This window comes from Saccostrea echinata, unplaced genomic scaffold (genome assembly GCF_033153115.1).
Source record: "Saccostrea echinata isolate AGI-Se365-2 ecotype Australia unplaced genomic scaffold, CSIRO_AGI_Sech_v1 ptg000042l, whole genome shotgun sequence".
NCBI classification, from domain to species: Eukaryota; Metazoa; Mollusca; class Bivalvia; order Ostreida; family Ostreidae; genus Saccostrea; species Saccostrea echinata.
Genome location: NW_026889791.1, coordinates 4,150,246 through 4,177,555, shown reverse-complemented (window position 1 = coordinate 4,177,555; position 27,310 = coordinate 4,150,246). Strand labels below are relative to the sequence as shown.

General features: G+C 33.0%; 2 protein-coding genes across 2 annotated transcripts in view; one reads left to right on the top strand and one right to left on the bottom strand.

The window, feature by feature from the left end:
* LOC133201189 (calpain-5-like) overlaps window positions 1-12,757 on the top strand; it is a 48,682-nt gene extending 35,925 nt beyond the window's left edge. The window contains exons 10-13 of the mRNA XM_061336978.1: window positions 6,294-6,496; window positions 7,713-7,849; window positions 7,978-8,114; window positions 8,437-12,757. Coding sequence (XP_061192962.1) covers window positions 6,294-6,496; window positions 7,713-7,849; window positions 7,978-8,114; window positions 8,437-8,616 — 657 coding nt within the window. The 3' untranslated portion in view covers window positions 8,617-12,757. The remainder of the gene's footprint in view (window positions 1-6,293; window positions 6,497-7,712; window positions 7,850-7,977; window positions 8,115-8,436) is intronic.
* Window positions 12,758-14,024: 1,267 nt separating this feature from the next.
* Window positions 14,025-22,590, bottom strand: LOC133201190 (uncharacterized). The gene is made up of 9 exons (XM_061336979.1): window positions 22,478-22,590; window positions 20,367-20,461; window positions 20,163-20,235; window positions 16,770-16,900; window positions 16,266-16,329; window positions 16,086-16,183; window positions 15,847-15,951; window positions 14,399-14,545; window positions 14,025-14,268 (listed from the first exon to the last, which is right to left on the bottom strand). The coding sequence occupies exons 1-9, from the start codon at window positions 22,563-22,565 to the stop codon at window positions 14,188-14,190; spliced, it is 882 nt and encodes a 293-aa protein (XP_061192963.1). The 5' UTR covers window positions 22,566-22,590; the 3' UTR covers window positions 14,025-14,187.
* Between the last annotated feature and the right edge of the window lie 4,720 nt (window positions 22,591-27,310).

Below are 27,310 nucleotides of genomic sequence, written 5' to 3'. Positions count from 1 at the left end.
TCAACTTTTTTGTTTTTTAATATTTTTTCAAGATATTATTATGTATAACAGAGGTTATTCTACAAATACTAAATATATAATTTGTTTTGAAATCAGATTCCACATTTTGCAGATTTTCGGTACCGTCATTTTCCCTATTTACCTAGTGTGTAGACAATGGGCAAAGAAAGATAACTCTGACTTGTAAGTGAGAATAGAACTTTCGAGATAAAGGCGGAAATAGTATCGATGACGTCAGGGACATATACACTCTCCATATCAAAATATTTAGACGTTCTATATTCACTCTTCAAAATTTAAGAGTACGTTGGTTACCGCTTCCAGTGCATGTAAAGTTTGAAGTTGCCAGTGTAGTGTAAGTCTGAATTGACAGTTAATTGATTTACACATGAATATATGTAAAAAAAAAAAATTACTATATCTGCTAGGTATGTAATTCAAGTAAATATATTATAAGCACTGAATATACATTTATAGTGATGGACAGGCATGCAATTTATCTATCTCGTATAGTAAGTTCGGAATAAGATAGTTACTAAGCCTTCTATAATGCAGACGATTTATTATTCTCTATGATTTGAATGCGAAATTATCCCGATTTCCGAGTTTTATTTTCGATATTAAAAAATATTACGTACACTTAAAAAGGAACTGAGCGATAGAAATTTGTAATACAGACTGTATTAAAGCCTTTGGAAATAAATTGATATTTGTCACTTAAAAGAAAGAAAATCAGTATATACATGTAGATTAGATTTGGTTATTACATGTATTTTTGATAAAAAGTTAAATTATTTATGTCACATGATCTATATTCTATATACCAAAGGAGTTATAAAAGATGTGAAAAGGCGATTCTTGGATTCTTGTCAAATACTCCAGAGATAAAAAAAAAAATTGTGAAAATGCGATTCTGTGTGAAATAATGCTACTCTGTATGTTTCTTTTGAGAAAAAAAAAACATGATAAAAAAATTGCACAGGTCCTGTTGATATGTGGGATAAGTATATACATGTACCTGAATGAACACAATTTTATGTAATGATATATAATTATGTACATGCAACTGACGTCCGTACTTTTCCTTATAATTCATAAATTTATAATGCAACTATCTAATTCCTTTGAAGCTCCCCCCCCCCCCCACCCCCCGTCTTGATTAATATTTGGAGACGTTCGTGCAGCTAGGCATTTGAATTATATATTCGTTTTAGATTTAAATCTGGAACATGTGAATATAATTACCATTTACATGTATACAGAATTTCATATTCTATAATGGTAGATTTGTCATTATGAAATGTTCAATTTACGTCTGAGAGAGAGAGAGGGAGAGATAGATTCCCTCTTAATCCCGATCCTCCTATCTATTTACATAGACCAAAAATTAGTTCTATATCAGTCACACCCATTCTTTATTAAATGTTTTCTGATTTCATAGTCAGTCATGGTCACATTCTGTATATTTTTCTGCTTAAAAAGTATCACACGAAGTGCACGTGTGTTGACCTGTCAATCAAGATCACCCGCGCTGTCTGCACTGCAATAAAATAGCCTGAGTTCGAAATGATCTTGAAGTATGATCTTTAAGTAAATCCAATGCAACAAACTTGTGAAAAAATAAAATAAAATAAATAAAATATCTCGGTATTATAAACTTCGATTGTGGGACGTGGAGACCGGTCCTTTGGATCCTTTAAATCGAGGTCCCGTGTCGCAGAAGGTGTTGGCACAAAAAAGATTCCTCACTGATCAATGGCGATAAGTGCCAAAGTATAGGACAAAAATTTGCAGTCTCCACCGGCGAGTGCTGGCGTCTCCATGTGAGTGATAAATTCTCGAGAGGGACGTTAAAGAACAAACAAACAAACAAAAAAAGCAAATTTGAGAATTTATCATATATACACCCGTAGTTGGTGCATCACTTTTATTTAAACTTTGGAAGGATGACCAAGAAAAATTTAATTAGAAATTTTAATGAACTAAGCAAACAACCTACTCATTGTTAACACTTTGACCTGTTTCAAAGAAAGTGGGTCCCAACAGTAACGCACTAAAATCACTTGACTCTGACACAGATTTAGTGTTTCGGTGGTGCAATACGAGGCTTATATTAGAATTTTAAATAGGTAATTAATTAGCTGTGAATTTGCCATCATCGGAAAGACGTGTTACTGACTAAACATTTAATACAAGTATGAAAACGGGCATCTCCAGCATACGTTTGAATTCTACATATCATTCACATGAATAGAATGGATTGATCATAACACGAGAGCGTTTGATTATCTAATACGCTAAATGTTTTTCTTTTCTTGTCATATAATGTGAGGATTTGACCAGTGTGATAAATGGGCCAAATGATTCTAAGAGAAGAAGATGAATAGTCAATCAATCAATCAATCGATTGCTGAATAATTACTGTAATTGAATAATCTTTCTTATAGGTATGCTGTCAAATCTTAATATTATATTATATTCAAAACTCAGTGACTTTACGTTTAATTTGATACTAACTTAATTCATTATATTTTTTTATAACACCATCACAATTATGCCAGAACATATACACAGTAAAGTTTATGATAGTACGGTGTTCGTTCGTCTGTTTGTTTGTCTTAGAATTGATTGCAAACATTTTTTTTAAATGCTAATTATCCTTGCTCTATGATATACGTAAATATCTCATAGGTGCCAAATGCATTATACAAGATTGATCATGAAAATCAAAGTACCTTAAGTACTGAAAGGACTTTCCTCCAGTTATTTATTTCTTTCACAGTAAATATGATATGTATGTTTTTTACACAGAAAAAAGCAAATTCTTACAAATTTAGTAGAACGGAAGACTTTTTTGTTGCCATGGCAACAAGAGTCTAGTTATTATTATTATTATTCCTCCCAAATTTTGTGAGCGCGATTACTCAGAGATGTTTCGATAGATTTTCACAATTTTTTACAGGATAATAGGTTAATATGTGAAGTTTATATAAAATTCCGTTTTTTGAAAAATTCACTTCCGGTCCGAAGTTATGACCGAATTTCAAATTTTAAAATGTACTTTTGTCCGGTGTTTTTCTCAAAAGCAGTTTGAGGTAAAGATGTGAAACTTACAGGAATAATAGATCATGACATTCTCTTTGTTTCTACGTGATTTTCGTTTGTGTCTGGAACTTCCTGTCTGAACCGGAAGTGAATTTGTGTTTCAGTCATTTTTCGACTTTTTTGTTTTTAAATATATTTTGAAGATATCTTTAGGCATAATAGAGATAGGTCCATAAGTGCCAAATATATGATTTGTTTTGAAATCAGATAACACGTTTTGTAGATTTCAGCTTCTTTCGTTTTGGTTTAAAAAATCAAAGTACTGAAAGTACTGAAAGGGCATTTCTTACTTTAACTTACATGAAGGTTATGTTTACATGTTTCTCTGCTTACAAAAATCAATACATACAGTATCATATATAAGAATGAAGACTACATTTAATTGCAGTAAATATCAAAGTACCTGAAGTACTGAGAGGACTGTTTTAGATACCCAATTTTTTCTAACTACAGTGTAGTATAAACAGGCATGTTTTTCTATACATAAAAATCAATGCATACAATAAGTTACCTATGGAAGCTATTTTCATTAGCCAATAAAAATCAAAGTACCGTAAGGACTGAAAAGATATTAAGTATTGTTTTTTTTACTTTGACTTACATATAGATGCTTCTCTAAATGCAAAATTCAATTCCACACTCCATGTTTTATAATTTATTATGTGTATATATAAGGATGGTGGATAGTTTCATTTTAGTAGTGAAAATCAAAGTACTGTAAGAACTGACAGGTTGTTTTCTAGATCTCCCCCCCCCCCAATTTAACTTTTAAATTTAAAAATAGTTTAAATACGCTTCTACTAATGAATAAAAACATGCATACAATTTCATATAAAAGGACAACAAATACATTCATTTTTGCAGTAAAAATCAATGAACTGCAAGTACCGAAAGGACAAATTTTAGATTCTTTACAACTTAATTATTACATACTGTACACGTTTTTCTACATAAAAAAACAATGCAAACGGTATCATATAGGAACGGAAGACCTTTTTGTTGCCATGGCAACAAGAGTCTAGTTATTATTATTATTATTTTTCTTCCTGGGTACTTTTTTGTCCGTGAGTGATCTCCGAAACTATACATCCGATTGAGTTGAAACCTTTTTAGGGTTAATAGGAATGTAATGTAGATTTGCGGAACGAAGGTCATTTTGCACGCACGTGCATGCACGTGCGTGCGCGTGCAATGAGTAAAATGACTAATATACTTGATATTGCCATAACTTTTATATCTTTTGATGAAATACTTTGATACTCAGAATATAAGAATATATTAATAGTGTAGACAAGATGACATGGTCAGAATGCACATGCATGCACGTGCGCGCATGCGCATTGATTAAAATAACCAATACAATTGATATAGACTTAACTTGTATATTTTTTGATGAATTGCTTTGACACTCAGAATATAAATATATATTAGAAGTGTAGACAAGAAGACTTGATCAGCGCACACATGCATGCACGTGTGTGCACGCGCGTGCGCGTGCAATGAGTAAAATGACAAATATACTTGATATAGCCATAACTTTCAACTCTTTTGATGAAATGCTTTGATACTCAGGATATCAGGATATATTAATAGTGTAGACAAGACGACATGGTCAAAATGCACATTCATGCACGTGTGCACATGCGCAATGATTGAAATAACCTATACGAATGATATAGACTTAACTTGTATATTTTTAGATGAATTGCTTTGAAACTCAGAATATAAGTATAAATTAGAAGTGTAGACGAGATGACATGATCAGCGCGCACATGCATGCATTTGCATGCACGTGCGTGCGCGTGCAATGAGTAAAATCACCAATATACTTGATATAGCCATAACTTTTACATTTTTTGATGTTATGCTTTGATACTCAGAATATATAGACATATTATAAATGTAGACAAGTCGACATTGTCAACATGCATAGGCATGCACGTGCGCGCGCATGCAATGCTAAAATGACCAATATACTTGATATAGCTGTAACTTTTATACTTTTTGATGAAATGAATTGATACCCGAAATATGTAGATATATTTATAGTGTTGACGAGATGACACGGTCATCGTGGACATGCATGCACGTGCGCGCTCATGCAATGCGTAAAATGACAGATATACTTAATATAGCCGAATTTTTTTTTCTTTTAATGAAATTTGAATATAAAGATGTATTAAAAGTGTAGACAAGTTGACATGGTCATTTTGTACATGCATGCCTGTGCGCGCGTGTGTAATGCGTAAAAAAAACCCAATATACTTGATTGCCTTATTTAATGAGGCTTACAGGGAATAAGACACCAAAAGGAAGTTGGGGAGCGTTTGGGGAACATCTGTAACGGTCCCCGTTACAATTAATACTAGTTCCTATTGAATTTTGATTCAAATTCAAATCAGTGCTTTTAAGACCAGGTTGGATCACACTTAGGGGTCAAAATTTTCCATAGGATGATATAAGAGTATATCTTTAAATATCTCAGAAATAGGCAGACCAAAATTAGTCTTGCATTAATAATATTGATATTCAAACAATCCATGAAGTGAAGAATCGGATCTATTTAAATCATGAATATGGTCCCCAAATATAATTGGACTTCAATACACATGTCCAAGTGTTACATAGAAAATATAGAAAGAAAAAGATGAGTTCAGGATAAATCAAATTGTTATAAAAGCATGTAATGAAGATTATGATTATGATTTCCCTGTGGCAAGGATAAAGCCACAGTTGTGGTTAAAGATTCACAAAGGAATATATAAAGAAAATCTTTTAAACTCTTCTTATAAGAACAGCAAGCCTTGTGTTTGTCCATCATTCTATTAGCGTTTATGTGTTTGTATCATGCACAGTTTTTAAGTCTGGAATCATCAAACATGAGTTAATATTTGTAATTTGGGGTTAGTGTGTTTTGATGGTAAAAGTAGATTACAGTGACCTCATTTGATTGTGTGGTCATGCATAGTAAAATTGTGTTTGATATTTTGTTGTTAGGTGGGGCATTGTTGAAAAAAGACTTTTTTGGTACATCAAATGAGGCTTGCTGTTTAAGAGAATTACAGTACTGTTCTTATACAATTACCATTGCTATAAACAAGAGAAAAATTTTCTCTATGGAAAACAGGTTGTGTGTTGTATGGTGCATGTAGCAATCAACTTTCACAACTCATTATTAAATATTCTAGGTTGAGAAAAATAGAAGATGCAGGATTCATAATCACACCAAGCAGACTTTTATGGAATCCAGTGCCTTCAAAAACAGCAGGTCAATATTTCTACAGCCAGCCCTCAAAGCAGGGCGCTATGTGGCTATCATCTGCACATTTGACCCAAATATTGAGGGGGAGTTCCTCTTTAGGATGTACTCTAGTTCAGCCAATAATTTCCAGTAAGTAAGCCATTTTTAAAAAGCTTGGTATAACAAATTTTTTTTATTCTAAGTAGCATAGAATGATGGGGAGAAAATAACCTAATAGACAATCATTGTATGTTCAGCTCACCTGAGGCGAAAACTCGGGAACTTTTCTGATCACATTTTGTGGTCTGTTCATCTATCCATCTGTAAACTTTTCACATTTTCATTTTCTTTTGGAAGGAGTAAAAAAACTCTCTCATACTGTATTTCAAATTGTATCTTGATGAAAGTTAATGAAAATCTACCCCAAGATGAGTTCCAAACAAAAGATAAAGCAATCAAAGTCAGTTTATGCACAAAATTGTTGTCCGAGACAAAAAAAAATTGTAAGCAATTAAATCTACAGATAAAAATAATTGTTGATGTAAAGAAAAGTAGTTTATTTTCTAGAATAAACCGGAATCTGTTAGGTTTTGTCATAAGGTTTGCACTACAAGACACATTGTGTTTGTCTAGGTTGATTACCAACATGTAAGCAAATTCTGTGTCTATTGCACATTTGGGTGCTTTTTACACTCCAGAACATGACTTCTCTTAATTCTGATCGAGTTTCAGATTCATTGATTCATTGAGTCAACATAAAAGATATTCAACCAAAACCTTTGGTTATAGCAGAAAAGCAGAAAAAATGTTATCTTTGATGATCTTTGACATTTTGATCCGAAAAAATGGGTTCATTAGGAATGTAACAAAATACATGTATAAAGCAGTACATTAAAAATTGGTCATAATATCATAATATGAAAAAAATATCCTGTTTAACTCTATATATCAAATTTTAGGCATTTTATATTCATGGATTCTAATGAAACAAAGGTTACAACTTTGCTTCTCTTGTATGAATTATGAAGTGTTTACAAGCAACTTTTTAGTTGAACCCTTTTGAGGTGATTTTTATGTCCCCCTTCGAAGAAAGGAGGGCATATTGCTTTGCTGCTGTCTGTCGGTTGGTCTGTCTGTACATGTAGGTCCACCAACAGGTTCCGTTCATTTTCTTCGCAGAGGTTGCACATAAATGAAATTTGGTATACAGATTTATCATAAAAATATCTAGGTCAAGTTCTGTTTTGGCTACAATCGAGCAATTTTTGACAGAGTTATGCCCCTTGGACTAAAATTCCAATTATTGGGGGGGGGGGGGGGGGGGGTGTTTCGCAAACATCTCTTATATGCTTTATCCAATCTTTAGGGAGTTGACTTTAGATAAGCCTGGAAAGGGATGTCTGAATTACTGCTGTTGCTGCTGTTTTGGAGGTGGAGCGAGACTTGTGACCCAGATCCAGATACTAAAGGCAGAGGGGCTGGAGAGACAGGATGTGGCTTCAGGTATTTTTCAGAAATATGTGGGTCAATAGGTGTATGAATGACTTTTTACACATAATATGAAAGTTGAAAGAGAAATGGGTGTATCAAATGAATTATTTGGGGATATATTTTTGATTTTTATTATCAAGGAGCTGATCCATACTGCATTATATCATGCGAGAGAGAAAAAGTTCGGACTCGGACTGTAGATGACACAATAAATCCTGAGTGGAATGAGTCAGCTATTTTCTACAGGAGAAATATGAGGAAACCCATTAAGATTCAGGTACTGTACACTATATGCCAGCATTTTTCTTTGCACTTTTGAAATGGTTAGGATACTTCGGGCCTTTCAAAATGTGTTGGTATCTGGTACTTTTACCTGACTGAAATTATGGTTGTACCAGCTACAATATTTGATGGAGAAAAATTTGATAGAATATTTAATTAAAATCCTGTATCTTTTTGAAGCCCCGATACTATGCTCACCCATTGCTAAAATTTGGGATCAATTTTTAAATAATTCCTATGTGGAATTCTTCATGAAGAATTGTGAATAGGAAGATAGCTTGTTTTTGTCATCCCTCTACGTTGTTTTCTTCTTACAGATTTGGAATAGCAATGTCATCAGAGACTCGTACCTAGGAAAGCATGTGTTCACAAGTACTGCTGATTTCAATGACAACATCCAGTCTCTTGAACTTGTGGGGAGGGGTAAAAATGGAGAGAAGAAACCAGGAAAATTAGTCATCAAGATCACCCAAAGCAGGAACCTTTTAGCTGTGTAATGTCTAATGTTAAGTCAAATGAAAGAACATTTTAGTTTTGCACCTTTCCTATGCTTAATGAAGTGGTGAGGAAGCTGTGTACTGTATGGGGAAAAATATATTAAGGTCAAGGAGTAAATTTTTCACTACATTTGCAATCTCTACAAAGCCAGAAATTCAAGACATAGAAAATAATTTATATTTCAAAGGGGTATTATTTACACAGTTTAGACAAAATTCAAACATCCATGATGACTTAAGGAAAATTATTGTGAAGTCGCTAATTTTCATGGGAATAAAAAATTGAAATGTCATTTTTTTTCATGAAGAAATGAAAAAATTCATGTCGTGCAGGACATGTTAAAATTTTAAATCAAGGGAACGCTTCTTCAGCCACAAAATTAAAACTCTATGAACTAATAATTTTTCCCAAATCACAAGAATTTGACAACCCCCCCCCCCCCCAAAATGATTTTGCAGTAAGTGAAAATATAGATTTTCAAATTTTACCCCTAATATTGAATATGAATGCTCATTGGGAAACCTTGCCTTAACTCATTTCAAATTAAATAGAAAGTATATTTTTTTTTGCTTATGAGCAAGATAAATTAAGTCAAAGAGAAACATTTGTATGATTTAAAAGAAAGGGATTTTATATTTTTATAAACATTTCACAAGGACCTTGTGCTTGTATATAGGATTTTGCAATTGAATGATATATTATTTGAATTAGTGTTGTTGAAATGCAGTTGTTGAGTATTTTTTCAAATATGGAATGGATTCAAAGCTGTTTTGAAATCATGAGGTCAACTTTAAAAAAGTTGACAAAATTAGATTTTAAGTTATAATTGTCCAAGCTGTTTTAAAATCATAAGATCAACTTCAGAAAAAGTTGACAAATTTAAACAATAGGTTATATTTTTTTTTAGTTTCAACTTAGCAAATTTCCTGACTTTTTCAAAGAACATTGTTAAATACTAGCAGACCATTGCCATTTTTCTGATGTACAGATATTGTCAAACTTTTAACCTTTTTGATATAACCACCTTTACAGTACATTATGTATTTGCTTTGAACAGGTTTTAAGTAAATATCTAATATATTACAACTATTATACCCACATATGATATACCGGTAAAGTCAGCACAATTCATAAGAGGGACTATGTTTTTTTGCTAAAACCATGATTTGATACAAGTGATTAGACTTTTATAAAGTTGTACTACCTAAGGTATTGTTTAATTGTATCCATGTATTGGTTTGGTCTAACCATGTTTATTAGTACTGCATGATTTTTGCTGTAAATAGTAGATTTTTTTAACCTCTAATCATATTATAATAATAGTTGTGTGTACTAAATACATTTAGTCACTTTGTCTAAATGATATCTATTACTGATCAAGAAAAGGTAAACTTCTTAACCTTCTCAGAAATTGGAAAAATATCTTTCCCTTTTATAGCAGACTTAAGTCTGTCCCCTAACCCCAAAGATTCTCCATGTGTTCTGCACAAGATGGCTTAATTTGAGGTAATCAGAATTATCATGCTGTATCATCCCCCCCCCCCCCCCCCCCCCCCCCCTCAAAAGCTAGTGTTTAGAGTAAAGGTTTGTCTTTTTGAGCTGTACTTTTTTATTTCAAAGTTCAATGAAATTAGATAATTACAAAATATTGAAGAATCTATTGTGATGGAATTAATTTTGTAGTCTCTGACCAGAAAGTTTTTCCTTTTCAAGAAAAATTAGTTTTTGCATACACTATGTATTTTGAAAACCAATAATTAATACCAGTACCTGTATTGTTCTATTAATGAATACCATTTGTTTATAACAACTGCAGACTAGATAGAATTTGTTTGCATGGCCACAGTTCTTATCTCACTTTAGCTGAAAATTTGTGAGGTTTTCTCTTCACCCGTTGTCTGGAATTTGTCCGTCTGTAAACTTTTCACATTTTTTACTTCTTCTCAAGAACCACTGGGCCAATTTTGGCCAAATTTGGCACAAAGCATCCTTTAAGGGGATCGATTCTTCATTATGCAAATGAAGGACCAAGTTCCCTTCCAAGGGGAGATAATCAAGAGAAAGTAAAAACAGGGTTGGTCATTCAAAAATCCTCTTTTTAAGAACACACAACCAGGAAAGGTGAAATTTATGTGAAAGCTTTCCGGGGTAGTGTAGATTTTAAATTGTTCAAATCATGCCCCTGGGGTAAGGTGGGGCCACAAGAGGGGATCAAAGTTTTACTTTGAAATATATATAGGAAAAAAATCTTTTAAAATCTTGTTCTCAAGACCAATTGGACCAGAAAAGATGAAACTTATGTGAAAGCTTCCTGAGGTCATGTGGATTCTAAATTTTTCAAATTAAGCCACCCTGGGGTAGGGTGGGGCCACAATAAGTGATCAAATGTTTACATTAAAATATATAGGAAAAAATCTTTTAAAAATCTTCCTCTCAAGAACCACTGGATTAGAAAATATGAAACTTGCTTGAAAGCTTTGTGAGGTAGTTTAAGTTAAAAATTGTTCAAATCGTGACCCCTGAGGCTAGATTGGGCCACAATAGGGGATCAGTGTTTTACATTAAAATACATTGGGGAAAAAATCTTTAAAAATCTTCTCAAGAACCACTTGATGAGAAAAGATGAACCTCATGTAAAATCTTCCTATTATTATGTAGAGCCTAAATTATTCAAATCATGGCTCCTGGGGATTAGGGTTTGGCCACAATAGGGGAACAAAGTTTTACATGGGACTATGATGAAGCATCCCCATTTGTGGAGTCAGTCCTTTTAGACAAGAAAATGGGGTCAGAATTTTTTATAGAAAAAATAACAATCTTTCTAAAATCTAAGGAGGAATAGCTAGGCTAAATTACTCAGGTGAGCATTGTGACCTATGGCTCTTTTGTTGCAGTTATGAAGCAAGTGAAATAGACGATGTGTTTTAATTCTTTTATTGTGATCAGTTGACAAGGACAAATGCATACTCAAGCATGGTAAAAACTGACTGCAGAGCTGCGTCATTGTCCATCCATGTATATCCTACACAAATCTTTTATTGTGGTCATTTGTTTCTGATTATGAAGTACATGATTGTATGTACACATCTTGTCAAAAATATGAAGTAATAGTACAGTGTAATTAATTGTTAAACAGTTAATGCAAGACGTTACTTTAAAAAGAATTTTAAGATGTACATGTATTTCATTTCTGTTAGAATTGGCCAGTTTCTGATAATCCCAAAGATCTTATATTTTCATGTGTACTTCTTTTGTACTTTGAATCTTAAAATACTCATTTTTTTAAGTACAGTTTATATATAATTTTAGTTTACCTTTCGTCCATTTATTTCTAACAGTATATGTAAGTTTCTGTTGTTCCTGAGTTGTACTAGATCTGATTGTCTTTAGTGATGTTTGTGTATGGTGCATATAACAATTTAACACAAATTTAGCTGTCTTAGACGCCTACTTTTTAATGCCCAGATATAGAAAAGTTCTGTTAAGTTTTGCTGATATAGTCATAGATATATTTACAGATTATAAGATATTTTTCATTTTTTCTGTTAAAATTCACCACCACAACTGTGTTGTAAGACTCCCCTCTCTCTCCAGATCCTGAGCTCAGTGCAAAAAAAAAAATGTACAACAAAATTAACTAATTTTACATCAATTTACGAAGATGGAAGCAGTGTAAAATATTTTATTACTTTTTAAAAAATTTGTTGGTCACTATTTTTAAAGAATTCCAAGTAAAATCCTGAATTTAGTTGAGATATACCGTATGGTTGGATTAACTTGAAGGTTGTGACATACATGTAGCATTTTTTGGAGGAATATTAATAATTACTGTATAATGTGGTATTTTTTCTGTATTTTTATGTCAGTTTTTTTCTTCTGCTAAATGGTGAATAAAACTGGAGATCTTAGTGAATGGATAGATTTCTTTCAGAATAGAGTACTAGTAATTCATTTTAAACATTGGGTATATTGGTGAATATGCTTATTTATTTAATGTTAGTTTTATATTTTATCAATCCTTTTTTTATCGGTTGTAATTGCATTTATTATTTCTGTGTAAATTTGGAGGTGTTGCTATGCATGCAGGGTATATTTTTAATATTTTTTTAATTTGCTTTTGTAATAAATTTTTTTATTTAACCACTGTTTTGTTATTCACTATCACTTATATGAGAGGAGTTTAACACCACTAGACTAGGTCTAAAGGTGCCGCGTATCTAGTGAAGGGGATAAATAATTCTGTAAAATATTAAAAATACATTCATAATTGAAATAATGAAATGATATATGCATAAAGACTGGTTGTGAAGTAAACAGGATCTCCTATGCATCGTTTAAGTTTTTTCCATGAATTTGTGTGCTTAAAGCATAAATTTTATATTTGCAGTTCCGCGATTTCATTTCATAAGTTGGTTTCCTAAATTTGAGCCAAATTAGTCAAAGATATAATATTATTGTAAACACATAATATGTATATCATAAACAGTAATCTTTTCATAGGAATAGGATTCCATTTCAACATGGCAGTACGCGAAATACAGGGAAAGGAGACTATACCCTTTATAAAGTAGAATACAGATTGTGATTTTGACATCCCCCCCCCCCCACGCACACACACACACACACGGGACACAAGACTCCATTGTAAAGTTAGCAAGATTATACATGTAAATGAAATAAAGCAGCTTATTGTCTTGAGAACTTTCTGATCTGACACCCCCCCCCCCCCATTAACGGAATAGAATTTACATGTTTGGTTAGTTTTCCTTTCTTTCTTTCTTTTTTCTCTTGTCAAAAATTTAGACCAGTATCTCACTTGCCAAGTTTCTATAGTAAAGTAGTACCCCCCCCCCCAAGAAAAGGTGACCCCCGCCACGAAAAGTCCGTGAGAAGTTTCCTCACGTCTCTTCTTCCAATCATTGGTTAGATCCCGTTTAGGCTGTCAAAAATATTCTGCGACAGATTTTTTTAGTTGGTATGGAACACCCCCTCCCTCCCCGGGAATGGATACGTTATTGGATAATTTCTGCAGAATTCAACTAACCCACTCATTATTACAGTCGTTATGACATGAATGCAGCCCTGTCTAGTGTGGACATGGGGAATAAAACTAAAACTTCGACTGTAATTTGTAATCATACATTTGAGTTCCATGATCTACAGACAGAGAAGAAAATGTCCTACTATAATAACGTTTGTATTTTAGAGAACCATTAATGATTTACTGACCTTATTAAGCATGCAGGGAAAAAGGCTAAGGAGTCCTAAAAGAAAATATAAACTACATCTTTTTGTTTGTTTGTTCGTGCATTCTTGAAATCAACAGAACAAGGATATATAGAATTTTCATTTTTTTTAATTTCTGTATATCTAGAACAAATAAGTAAATTCAAATCCAATTGTTTTATTTGATGCACATTTTCAAAAAGTGCACTTAAGGAAAATGTCCATGTAAAATATAAAACTCATATAACATTTTTGTACAAACATCATTATATAGATTAAATACAGGCCTACAGTATGAACATAGAAAAAAGAGACAATCACAACTAGACTCCATTGTGAAGAGTTCAATGTTCAGTATGATTTTGTCCATCCTCAGTCTGTGTAGCTGGTGGATCTTCCTGGGATTTTTCTTTTCTGCTCTCAAACTGTAATACATGTTCATCCATTAGTGCACAGAGAATTCTGAATACGACTTTTTAGAATGTATATATTGAGGTTGTAATGAATAATACATAGAAAAATAAATAAAAACTGCAACAGATTTGGGAAACTTACATGGATCTTGCATGCCGTAATAAGTCCATCAATATATTGCATTACTTCTTTCTGTTTGTCTACGTCTTGTTTTTTGGAGGTATTTAGACGACCCACTGAATTCTTTATTTCCTCCAAAGACTTTTTTCTTACTTCATACGACATTTCCTTTGAATTGTATATGAAATATTAATATTGATAACCAATGTAAGCAAAAGGCTCATGGACCAAAAAGATTATACGAGTCACCTTTTTCGCCTGACAAATGTATATATTAAAAAAAACCCATCAAGTCACTGATTTCAATTTACAGTATATTGAAGCTCGATTTCAAGATTGTGGCCTTATGGCAGAGGTTTGCATATTTGTTCAAGACAATGTTTTGAATGTGAATCCACACATGAAAATATTTAGATTTTGAAATGATTTGAACAATGTTGAATCTACACTACAAGAAAATAAGAATATGTAAAATTTTAATCTTGACTACATTGGATGTTTCCCTACTGACAGGCCCGTAGACCGTGCCCCCCCCCCCCCCCCCGAATTATTTTAACAATATATACCTCACTATAGAAAACGATGTTAATTTCCAGCCCCTGCACGTTTTCAATATAACGTGGCCAGTATATACTATACATTAGAAAACAAAGCCAATTTGTAGTTGTGCCCCCTTTTTAACTTTTTGCTTGTGTAGAATTTCTATTAGCCCCCCCCCCCCCCCAAAAAAAAATCAAAACAAAACAAAAAACAAAACTAAGACTGAAAATGCTTCCTACAGGCAAGTACTGATTTCATCTTACTGTGACCCTGCCCTTTTTTAAAAGATTTTTTTAAAATGATGAGATTCCCTATCATGATCTCGCCTAAGTCCATACTATTTGAACAAACTTTATACACCTATACTACACCGAAATACTAAATATATCTGCAGTCTTGTGAAGAACATTCTTCAAGAATTTTTTTCATAGTTATTCCCATGTAAAACTTTTAACCCAACAATTGTGCCTCTATATACAATTTATGCAAGACTGCATCTATACTACATTGGGAAAATACAGTTTCGTACTTTCTTTGGTGGTGGGGGCTTTGATTTGGGAAAAAACAACTGGATCTTCACTCATTAAGAAAGCTTTCAAATTTTTAAGGAGATTTTCAATTGACCCGACCCTATTTCAGCTAATAGTATTTCCTAGCTTACTTCCTCGAAAAATGTTTCACCCTTTATTTGAAAGCTAAGACTATATGTATAATCCCCTTTAACTAAGGATGCTTCGTAACAATTGGGATGAAACTGACCCTGTTGAAACCGACAAGTTTATGAAAGACAATTATAGAACACATTGACACTGGATAGATCACTTTAGTCTTTGGCAAAGGTAAACTTGAAAGAGAATAGAATAACCAGCCTTCCACTTCCACCCGATCCCCGAAATAATATCACAGCTTTATCAGGAAAGCAATCTTACCCATTTGGTGACGCCATCCTTCGGCTCTGACGACAAAAATTCATCTTTGACTCCAATAGCTTCTTGTTTGTACTTATCTAAGTCTTTCTCCACGTCTACTATATTCTTAGAAAAGTATGAAATATAATTGTAAAAAATATGCGTAGAACATATTATAACAAAAACATCAAGGGGTGGGGTGGTTATTCGTTTTTGTTAGAAATTTATTCAAAGTTATATCTGATAAGTTAAATTTCAACCTTTCTCCTGGCTAAAAGCATCTGTTTGATTTCACAGCCGTAACAAGTTGGTTTTTTCTCTGGTCGTACCCTCTGGAGGCACACCCTGCATCGCCAATCTGTGAACAGTTTGACAATAAAAAGACACGTTTTAATTAAACATTCTCAGCATACTATTTGATTTAAACAAAGATGGCTAACCTTTCTTCCATGAATCGTCCTTTGGGGGTGCTGAGTAGGCCTTGATGAGATCCCCTGAACCAAACTGAATTATAATTTTTTTTTTTTAAATATTATCTTAATTACTTTGTAAGATAAAATCATAAATAAAATTGCAATCAAAAGTATAAATTTTTACTGTAGAATCATTTTAATTCGTGGGGGTCAACATTCGAAGGTAAACAAAATTTTGTAATTGGGTAACTCGTTGATTGTTGCGTACAAAGTGTTAAATTCTTTTACTTCATTTAGATATTTTGTAGAATGGTCTTTACCAGCATATAAAAATTGGGTGTACCCTTTTACAGAAAAAAAATCTTTACGCTAGTGACCTCAACGAATTCAAGAATTAATCTACAGAGGGAGAATGAAAAACGAAAATTATAATTAGTTAAGTAAATGGTTTCATTGAATTTGACAAATTTTGAGATTTGTCGTCCTTTGGAAAGTTTACACTGAAAATTATTTATAACGAATTAAACTTACATAATGGTCCTTGTAATCATATCTATGTATATTCTTTTGTCTCTCCTTTTCCCGCCTCTTGGCCACGCAGATAAGACATAGGGTTCCCGCCGTCCCTACGTCAGACATCTTACATCCGATACAGAAGGTATCTAAATCATAAGTAAATATGCCAAAACAGAAGGTATCTAAATCATACGTAAATATGCCAAAACAGAAGGTATCTAAATCTTAAGTAAATATATCAATACAGAAGATATCTAAATCTTAAGTAAATATGCCAATACAGAAGGTATCTAAATCATACGTAAATATGCCAAAACAGAAGGTATCTAAATCATAAGTAAATATGCCAAAACAGAAGGTATCTAAATCTTAAGTAAATATGCCAATACAGAAGGTATCTAAATCGTAAGTAAATATATCAATACAGAAGATATCTAAATCTTAAGTAAATATACCAAAACAGAAGGTATCTAAATCGTAAGTAAATATACCAATACAGAAGGTATCTAAATCGTAAGTAAACATTACATCAACAGAAGATGTCCAATCCATATAGGTAAAGATCATACCAACAAAACTGCCTAAATCAGAGAAAAGCATCATACCAATATAGAAGGTGCCTAAATCATGTAATCATCATACCAACACAGAAGGTGCCTTAATCAGAGAAAAGCATCAAACCAATACAGAAGGTGCCTAAATCATAAGTAAATATCATACCAACACAGAAGGTGTCTAAAATCATATATATATACATCATACCAACACAAAAGGTGCCTAAAATCATATATAAACATCATACCAACACAGAAGGTGCCTAAATCATATAAAAACATCATACCAACACAGAAGGTGCCTAAAATCATATATAAACATCATACCAACACAGAAGGTGACTAAATCATATAAAAACATCATACCAACACAGAAGGTGTCTAAAATCATATATATATACATCATACCAACACAAAAGGTGCCTAAATCACGTAAACATCATACCAACACAGATGGTGCCTAAATCATGTAAACATCATACCAACACAGAAGGTGCCTAAATCATATAAAAACATCATACCAACACAGAAGGTGCCTAAAATCATATATAAACATCATACTAACACAGAAGGTGCCTAATTCATGTAACCATCATATCAACACAGAAGGTGCCTAATTCATGTAAACATCATTCCAACATAGAAGATGCCAAAATCCTGAATAAACATCATACCAACACAGAAGATGCCTAAATCATGCAAACACCATACCAACATAGATGTAAAAAAAATCATACCAGCACAGAAGGTGCCTATATAAATCACGTAAACATCATACCAACACAGAAGGTGTCTAAATCACGTAAACATCATACCAACACAGAAGGTGTCTAAATCACGTAAACATCATACCATCACAGAAGATGTCTAACTCACGTAAACATCATACCAACACAGAAGGTGCCTAAATCTCGTAAACATCATACCAACACAGAAGATGCCTAAAATCATGTAACCTTCAGACCAACACATAAGGTGCCTAAATCATCGTTAAAACGTATAGCGCACAACATACCAACACAGAAAGTGCCTAAATCATACGTAAACAACATACCATTACAGAAGGTGCCTATATCATGTAAACATACATACCAACATTGATATTGCCTAAATCATATATAAACATCATATCAACGCTGAGGGTACTTAAATAGTGAGTAAACTTCAAATCAACACAGAAGGTGCTTAAGTGATAAGACTTAAGTTCCAATACAGAAGGTGTTTAAATCATAAATTAATAGCATATACTAGTACCTCTCAGAAGGTGCCTTAGTCATTGGTAAACATCATACTAAGGTGCCTACTCTGAAGTAAACATCATACCAAACACAGAAGTTGTCTAGATCATAAGTATAAACACATACCAGTGCTGACCGTACTCAAATCATAAGTAAACAGCATACAAATACAAAAGATGCCTTAAAATCAGAAGTACCGTGGTAATCATACAAACACAGAAGATGCCAAAATCATAAACATCATACCAACACAGAAGGTGCCAAAAGCATAAACTTTATACCAACACAGATGATGCCCAAATCATGTAAACATCTTACAACAAAGGGCCCCGTTTTACAAAAGAACTTACGACTAAGACCAAAATGTAATTTTGTGAATAACTTTCTAATTTACATTTATTTGAAAATGGCTTTAATCTTTTACATAAAGAATTAAAAAAGATATTTATATGCAAGCAGTTTTTAACAGAATCATTCATTTTACAAGATTTTACAATCAACCTAATTTTTTGGTCTTAGTTGTAAGTTCTCTTATAAAACGCGCCCCAGAAGTTGCCTATATCAAAAGTCATCATACCAACGCAGAAGGTGCCTAAATCATGTAACAGGGATCGACATTAACGGTTGTCCGATTGCCCGGGACAAGTAAATTCTCAGTTCGGGCAAGTGAGTCTTACGACGTACCTGTCCGATCGGGCAAGCGATTTTTTCTCAAAGAAATGTACATATTTATTTAGTTTACATTAATTTATATAAAAGAAAACAATAAATTGAAGATTTGATTTCCGCCAGGTAACTGACTGATTGATATTGTTTTTGAATTCGGAATTCCTTGTCGCAATTTCTGGATTATACCTTTCATTTGAAAGTCGGGTTCGTTATTTCGTTTTTTTTCTCCTGGAAAATGTGCTATTCGTCTAACATCTAAAATGTTAACTTATTTGGAAATTAGATAATTTATTCACTTACAGAATATAAGTAAAGTGTAACACGATGTATCCTGATCAAAGTAAAGAACGATGTATGTTACGTAGCAACTATCTTCCTTCAGCGTTGTTTCACAGTTATCTCAGAAAATCACGATTCAAAAAAGAATCCTACCGAAAATAATTTTTAAAAATATGAATTTTATTAATACGGAGGTACAAACGCAGCATCGAAATTTTTTCAGGTACCTCACCTTGCCAAATTGACAATAGTGTATTTGGTTACATTTTTTCTTGTCATAACATTTACAGTAATAAAAAAAAATCTTCTGAAGTTCTGTCCATATTTGGGCAACAAAGTTTTGCATTCGGACAAGTCAGATTTTGAGATCACTTGCCCGAAGGGCAAGTAAATCTGAAAGTTAATGTTTATCCCTGTGTAAACATCATACCAACAGAGAAGGTGCCTAAATCATGTAAACATCATACCAACATAGAGGGTGCCTAAATCATGTAAACATCATACCAACATAGAGGGTGCCTAAATCATGTAAACATCATACCAAAACAATAGGAGCGTTAATCATAAGATAACAACATACCAACGTACAAAGTGTCTCAAGCATAAGTAAACATCATACGATATCACTATTACACACAAAAATCCTTAATTTTCATAAATTTCCGTACTTTTATGTTCTCTTTTGTCATCTTTCTTCATTTCTTTCTTTTTTTCTGGTTTCCGCTTGATGTCGTAGTGTCTCTGAAACAGTTCATATACATGTACCGTCATAATAAAAAAATAATAATAATTTATTCTTCCTGTACAATTAAATTTTTAAAAAAACTTCAACATCAAACAGTCTGTGAATGTATAAACAATGTATTACTCACGTTATGACAACAGGTCTTTTTCAGACTTTCTACACACTGGATGCAGTAGTCATGGTTAGATGCGCTGTATCCTCCACATCTAATGCACAACTGAGCTATATATGGAGAATAAAATACTAATAAAATATCATGAATTAAAAGAAATTTTCTGACAAATATAAAGATATCCACAGCATAGACAGCCTATAGGAGTCGGATTTACTTTTGGGGCAGAATCTGATTTTTGTTAAGGACCCTCTGTACCCTGCACGTTGAAGAATTCTAGTTCCAAAGGTTAAGCAGTTTGAGTGATCTGCCCTTTGATTTAGAAATCTAAGGAGTTATAGTAAATATAGTTATTAATCAATTCAGGCATTCTTATATTAGATCAAGTTGAATTAATTGAATACTTTTTTTGCGTGTGTTTTCCACACTAAAGGTATGCAACAGTGATTTCTGTTTATCAAAACTTTGTGGTCTTTTCTTGCATGGAGAATGACAGGTGCTCTATGAAAATATTCTCACTATTTTCTCAGTCACAAAATACAAGAAACCAGACACAACTGCATGTTGATGTTTGATACGCTCATGTATTTCGCTACACTAATAAAAGACGGTTCACAGCCCCTTTCTTATCCAACTGATTACTAGTTAGTAGTATACATGTAAAGTTTGAGTATATTTAATTCATCTCAAAAGAGAAATTTTCTTTAAAATCGAGTAGCAAACTTAACTTTGAAACCCAGTTTGCTAGTAGAAATTTTTTTTATATCTACTAACAAATACTATACAATACTAACAAATTAAGTTAATTTAAAAGTTTTTTCCCTTGTGTCCTTGTGCAGTTGCGCCTGAATATCACTGAAATCAACGTCTTATGTAGCAAAAATACTCCACCATACAGACAATGACGAAAATTATTGAAACTGAAATGTTCCTCTTGTCATCCTTATTCTATGTTTATTTTTTTTTACTAGTAATTCACGTGATATTGTATTAATTTACATGTACATGTATGATATTGTATAAATTTACATGATATTACTAATAATTCATAGAATATTGTATTAAATTTGTAATTCACATGATATTATATTAATCCACATGATATTGTAATAATTCTAAGCCTTTGAATATATCAATTTTGGGACATTCCCCTAATTTACTTCCAAATGGTTTGACGTTCATGTACATACACGTAAATATCCATGTTGAATATAAATACAAGGCGCAGGGTGCGAGGGTTGTCATTTAAAAGAAAGTTGACAAGAACACTTCCAGAAATTGACCATCTGAAATATTTTATTCTGTATTTGTATTTTGTATTGTACTTAGAAACATGGCAGTAAACTGAAGAAGTGTGTACAGAGACTTCCCTAAAGTCAGTAAGTCAAGTTGCTTGGCACAGTACGAGTGCAAAGTAAACAAATACTTTTTTTAAAGTTTCTATATTTATATGCAAAGAACAATTCTGTACAACTCTAGGTGTATATGTCTTTACAATGAATATTGAGAGAGAGAGAGAGAGAGAGAATATGTCACCAAGCCAACATTAAATTCATTACATTTAAAAAATATATATATAACAAAGTATCTAGCTAAAGATAAGATCTACATTTATTTTAGGTTTCATTTCATTTATTTACAAAAGTAATCAGTTCTGTAAAACCCATAAAATGTCTTCATCAATCAGAAACATTCTAATATCTGTATGTCTGAATAAACATTGATTGACAAAGATATGTTCCACCTCTTATTCAAGCAAAAGGAAACATTTTATCTCTCTCTCTCTAAGACAAATTTCTGTTAAACTGATTCTTCCATTAGATTCATAATTACCATACAAAAAAAAACTTAAAAAATCTAAAATCTATATACCTTGCTGTACCCCCCACCCCCAGACCCATTTCCATTTGATTTCCTTTATATTACAATTTATCACATTAAGAATTTCCTTTCCTAACTTTTCTTCTGAAAGTTTTTTCTCTTTACCATTTATTTATTTTTTAAGAAAAAAAAATGAAAACTGATACTGCATATGCTCAAATAAAATTATGTACATGTATACTCCGCGACAGATGTAATCCCTTACTGTACAATGTTAAAGAAGTATAGTAAATATAGCATCATACCCAGGATCCCTCCGGTTTTGGCCACGCGGGGGGTATATGTAATCGTGAAACTCCTGGCTGTATCCGGAGTCTTCGTTTCCATCATCATGTTGATGATATTGAACTAAATCACTTCTTCATCCTCCAAAAGCACGGCCTACCCGCCGCCAGAGATAGAGACAAAGTGTCCGTTTGTGTTTGTGTAGTGTGAATAGTTACTAAAGACCCACGGGGATCTCTAGATTGATCGGTTATCTGTCAAAAACGATAACGGGGGGCTTTATTCTTAGTTACCACTGACTGATTCCGTACATTCTCTGTACCTGGACTGGTTAAACAAGCATGCTCATTTAAAAAGCATCGATTAGAAATTAAGATTTAGCAACAAAATTGCAAATTCAAATTTTAAAATAATGAAATAAAGGCCTTTTATGGAAGATCCATTCCATCATATTCTCTTAACTATACAGAAATATTTCTCTATCTGAATCTTTTGGTTTATCAGATTTTGTGGTATTATCTTCAAAATCCAAATCTGTCAACAGTTCATCGTATATATATTAAAGAGATGCAAGATATTCCTTAGTCGTGTTAACACCCTATTGTTTCGCATAAGAGTGTGATGATTATCAAAGGATTTTAAATGTCTTTGCACTAAGTTATATCTACTGAGTCGGAATATACAGTCAATAGTTTTACAGTTCCTTACATGTGAGGAATTGTAGAAAAAACATGAAAACATGACTGATTCATTTTTTAAATAGATGCAAGAACAGAAAATAAATTATGATAAAAAGATGATTTGAAGATTTAAAAAAAAAATGACTGAATTAGGATTGTTCACAAAGTCTTAAAACATACCGGTAGGTGGTCATTTTCCATGCAACAAAATAGAGCCAGCTCCTAACAACCGTGGTTACAGATGCAGGTGGACCAGAGCCCCCCCCCCCCCCCCCCATTGCCCATTTCACAATTGATAACTACAGAGTGAGTTTGAAGAAATTATATTTTAGAGCTATTTCTTATTCAACTTAACTATTATATTTAAAAAATCAATCAATATTTAGAGAGACCCCCGTGTCCTATTTTTTTTTTAAAAATATGTAGGCAATTGAATAAATATAAATCAACATTAAAGTTATTTTTATACTCGGTGGGTGGTTACGCCAATTTCAATATTGGACCTCTTCAACTCTAGTTACACAGCAAAAATAAAGGACACTTTGTTCTCCCAGCAATTTGTATATTATAATGATCAAAGCCATTACTTAGATATATCTGAAACCATTCCAAAAGACAATACCGCTATAGACAAGAACCGTCGACTTGTAGATCATGTAATTCAAACGTTTGAACACAACCATCTTGAAAATCATCTCCGGCGTTAAATCTAGCAACACAAGTGATCAAATCAATAATTCAATCATTCTAAAGTGGACATGATAAGAAGTATAAAAGGGAAGACCCACGGGATTGAAAGTCTGGAAAAGTCTCGCTTACGGTCTATACCGTAAGACAGCTTTATCTCTTTATAAAACAATTGTCTCTCAAAGTAAATTCCTGCATTAAAAAAAGCCGAATAAATTACAAGATTCCAGTTAGCCACGACGCTCTGTGAAGGTACATACTGTCACGGTCGTCCTGTGCAAATTGTCTTTGGTGACAATATGAACCTAACCTCAGTGCACATATTGTCGGCCATCGTCACATATTGCAGTCAAATTATACATGTACAATATTGTCGTCGGCGACGATATGTGCCTACCCTCATGGGACATATTGTCACCCTACAGTTAGGGTTCAGATTTTCCCCCGTTTTGTGAATGTTACTAATCTAAGACAGAAAGCAAAATTAAACAAGATGTGTTTATAAAACACTGATGCTCCCGTATGGCAGCTCATGGCGAAGGTTTAAGTTTTTCAAATGCAAGTCAAATTCCAAGTTCAAGGTCAAAAAGTCAAAATTGTTGGTATCCAAAGAACGGTCTGTCACAAACAATACACATGTGAAATATGAGAGCCCTTGCATCAACCATTCAGAAATTATTGTGAAACTCCAAGGTCAAGGTCAAAATCGTTTGTACCCAAAGAAAGTTTTTGTCAAGGAAAACATATGCGAAGTATTAAATCCCTAGAACCAACCATTCAAAATTTATGGCTCAGGTTAAAGTATTTCAGAAGTAGGTCAAAGTCCAAGGTTAAGGTAATAAAAAGGTCAAAATTGTTGGTACCCGAGGGAAAGTATTGTTGAAAGGAATACACTGGTGAAATATGAAAGCCCTAGCTCCAACTGATTAAAAGTTATGGACAATGTTAAAGATTTTCAAAAGTAGGTCAAACTCCAAGGTCAAGTCAAAATTGTTGGAACCCAAAGAAAGTTCTTGTCACAAAGAAAACACAGTGGTGTGAAATATAAAAGCCCTAGCATCAACCATTCAAGACTTATGGCCAAGGATAAGTTTTTCAAATGTAAGTCAAACTCCAAGGTCATGGTCAAAAGATCAAAAAATAGTACAAATCTCTTTTCTGCTTAATCTTTCAGTAAGGCGTGAGAATCTAGGTCACTATTTGAGAGACGCTAATTATGTATCGCCGAGAATGTCACGCCTTACTGAAAGTTTAAGTAGAAAAGAGATTTGTAATATTTGTACCCAAGGTCTTGTCACAAGGAATACACATGTGAAGTATGAAAGCCCTAGCTCCAACCGTTAAAAAGTGATGGCCAAGGTTAAAGTTTGGTAAAATTTTGCAAAAGTGTGTCAAACTCCAAGGTCAAGAGGTTAAATATGTTAGTACTTTCTTTCCACAAATTTTATTTAAAAATATACTTTGTTATTATGACTAGTTTAAAGTAGTCATTACAACAAAGTTTATTTTTAAATAAGATTTGTGGAAAGACAGTATCCAAAGAAAGGTCTTGTCCGAAGGAATACACATGTAAAATATGAAAGCCCTAGCTCTAACCGGTTAAAAGTTATGGGCAAGGTTAAAGTTTTTGCGGTCAAAGAGGAAAAAAGACAGACAGACGGACGGAAAGAACAAAAACTACAGTGAAAACTGTCTAAACCGACACCTGTACAATCTCTTTCACTGTGAAGTCTGACCTTTATTTTTATTTCCATTTTACTATTTTCCATGTTTTTACACTGTGCAATCCAACATCATGTCTATTCCATCTCAAAATTGGTCGCCCAATGCATGTCGGGTTAAACAGGTTTCTTCGATTACGGGGGCATAAAAATCAGTGGGTTTAAAAATTCAATCCCAGTGTTTAAATATTGCAGTTAATAAATCCATTCATTTTATTTGCCAAAAATATATTACGATATTTTTCCGAAACAGTCTTTTAGCCAATTAAAATCCAACTAGATTCTCTGCCCGAGATGAGTACATAGTACTTCGTGGTATGAAACGATTTCTCCAGTCGGCAAGCAGAGTTTGGATGCTGTTTATGGAGACAAAAGGAAATAAAGACAATCATGCCACATATGGTTTTGTAAATTTTCGTAGAAGAGAATGGTTATAAACAGTTTGCCAGTGCGTTTTCTCTGAAAGCATTTAAATGACTGCGATTCGGGGAAAAGGGGGGTGCTAGATGTAATTCGGAGTTATATATCTTGTGTTATTATACTACCAGGTAAAAAAAGATACAGAAACAAGTGCCGATGTTATGATTAATAAAATTAAGATCAATTTAAGGTCTGTGGAAACAGAAATCAAGCCCCGAAAGCTCCTGCCTTGCAAGTGTAACCGGAAATAGAACTCTGTTGTAAATAAAATACTAGTAACAAAGTTACCAGCCAATTTATCAATGATCAACCTAAGCAAGGGGATTTCTGAACAATGATTAACGGTAAATGAAAATACTGTTTAAAGTTTTATAAATTATTGAAGTGAGAATTAACCTTTGTAAATGACAATAAATAGTAAACAATTATCAAAATTTAACGAGAGAGTAAAGTCTCTCAAATTTGCACAGGAATAAATACTTATTAAAAATTTTATTAAATTTGGTGAGTGGATAACAAAAATCTCAATTGATAATTAAGAAGTTTATGAAAAAAAATGTAGGAATGTGGGAAGCCTGTGAGATATATGACAGACTAAAAATATCTATGTCCCTACTGGGCCTCCATACATGTGAAAAACTCTATAAATAAACACTACTATATATGTCAGTGACCTGGAAAATATGAGGAAAATGAGCTACATCACCCAATATGAACCCTACTAGCAACACTCTAGAGTTGAACTATGAAAAATAATGTGTGGGCTTTAATAATAACCTTCCCAGAAAATAAGGAACACCAAAAATGTAAAGGATATGAATAATAAATGACAAATGGTGGTTCTAAAATATACACCTGTTATCTACATATTCCTACACCAGGATGGACTTAGAAAAGGAAAACTTAACTCTATAATTCAAAACTAGTACATCCTAGTCTATTACATTGTACTAGAAAGGGGAAAAACGCGTAACTAAAAACTCACCACGTGGTTAAATTCCCAACCCAAGTGAAGAAAGATGTTCGAACACGGCTTAAATACCCTAGCCAGGCCCAAAAATAAAAGCCAATAAATATCAAAGATCCGATGGCTAACTTAACCAATCAGAACACATCTGTCAAAAGTACTACGGAAAACCTATACGTCCACGACTCTTCGTGTTTTAGGTTCGTAATCCCTCTGTTCACTCCTATAAAATCATGGTTTTATGCTTATTATATTCCAAAAGAAGTGTATTTTACAAATAAAATGCAAACAATTTTGGCATAGCTTGAGGGGAAAAATTGGTCAGAAAAGATATTTCTACTTGAAAGTTTTATAAAGGAATAATAGACATTTATCCAA

Coding starts and splice junctions, on each gene's coding strand:
- LOC133201190 (XM_061336979.1), bottom strand. CDS start 22,565: ATGATGATGGAAACGAAGACTCCGGATACAGCCAGGAGTTTCACGATT. Junction 20,462..22,477: donor CAAAACCGGAGGGATCCTGG/GTATGATGCTAT, acceptor CTCCATATATAG/CTCAGTTGTGCATTAGATGT. Junction 20,236..20,366: donor AAAAGACCTGTTGTCATAAC/GTGAGTAATACA, acceptor GAACTGTTTCAG/AGACACTACGACATCAAGCG.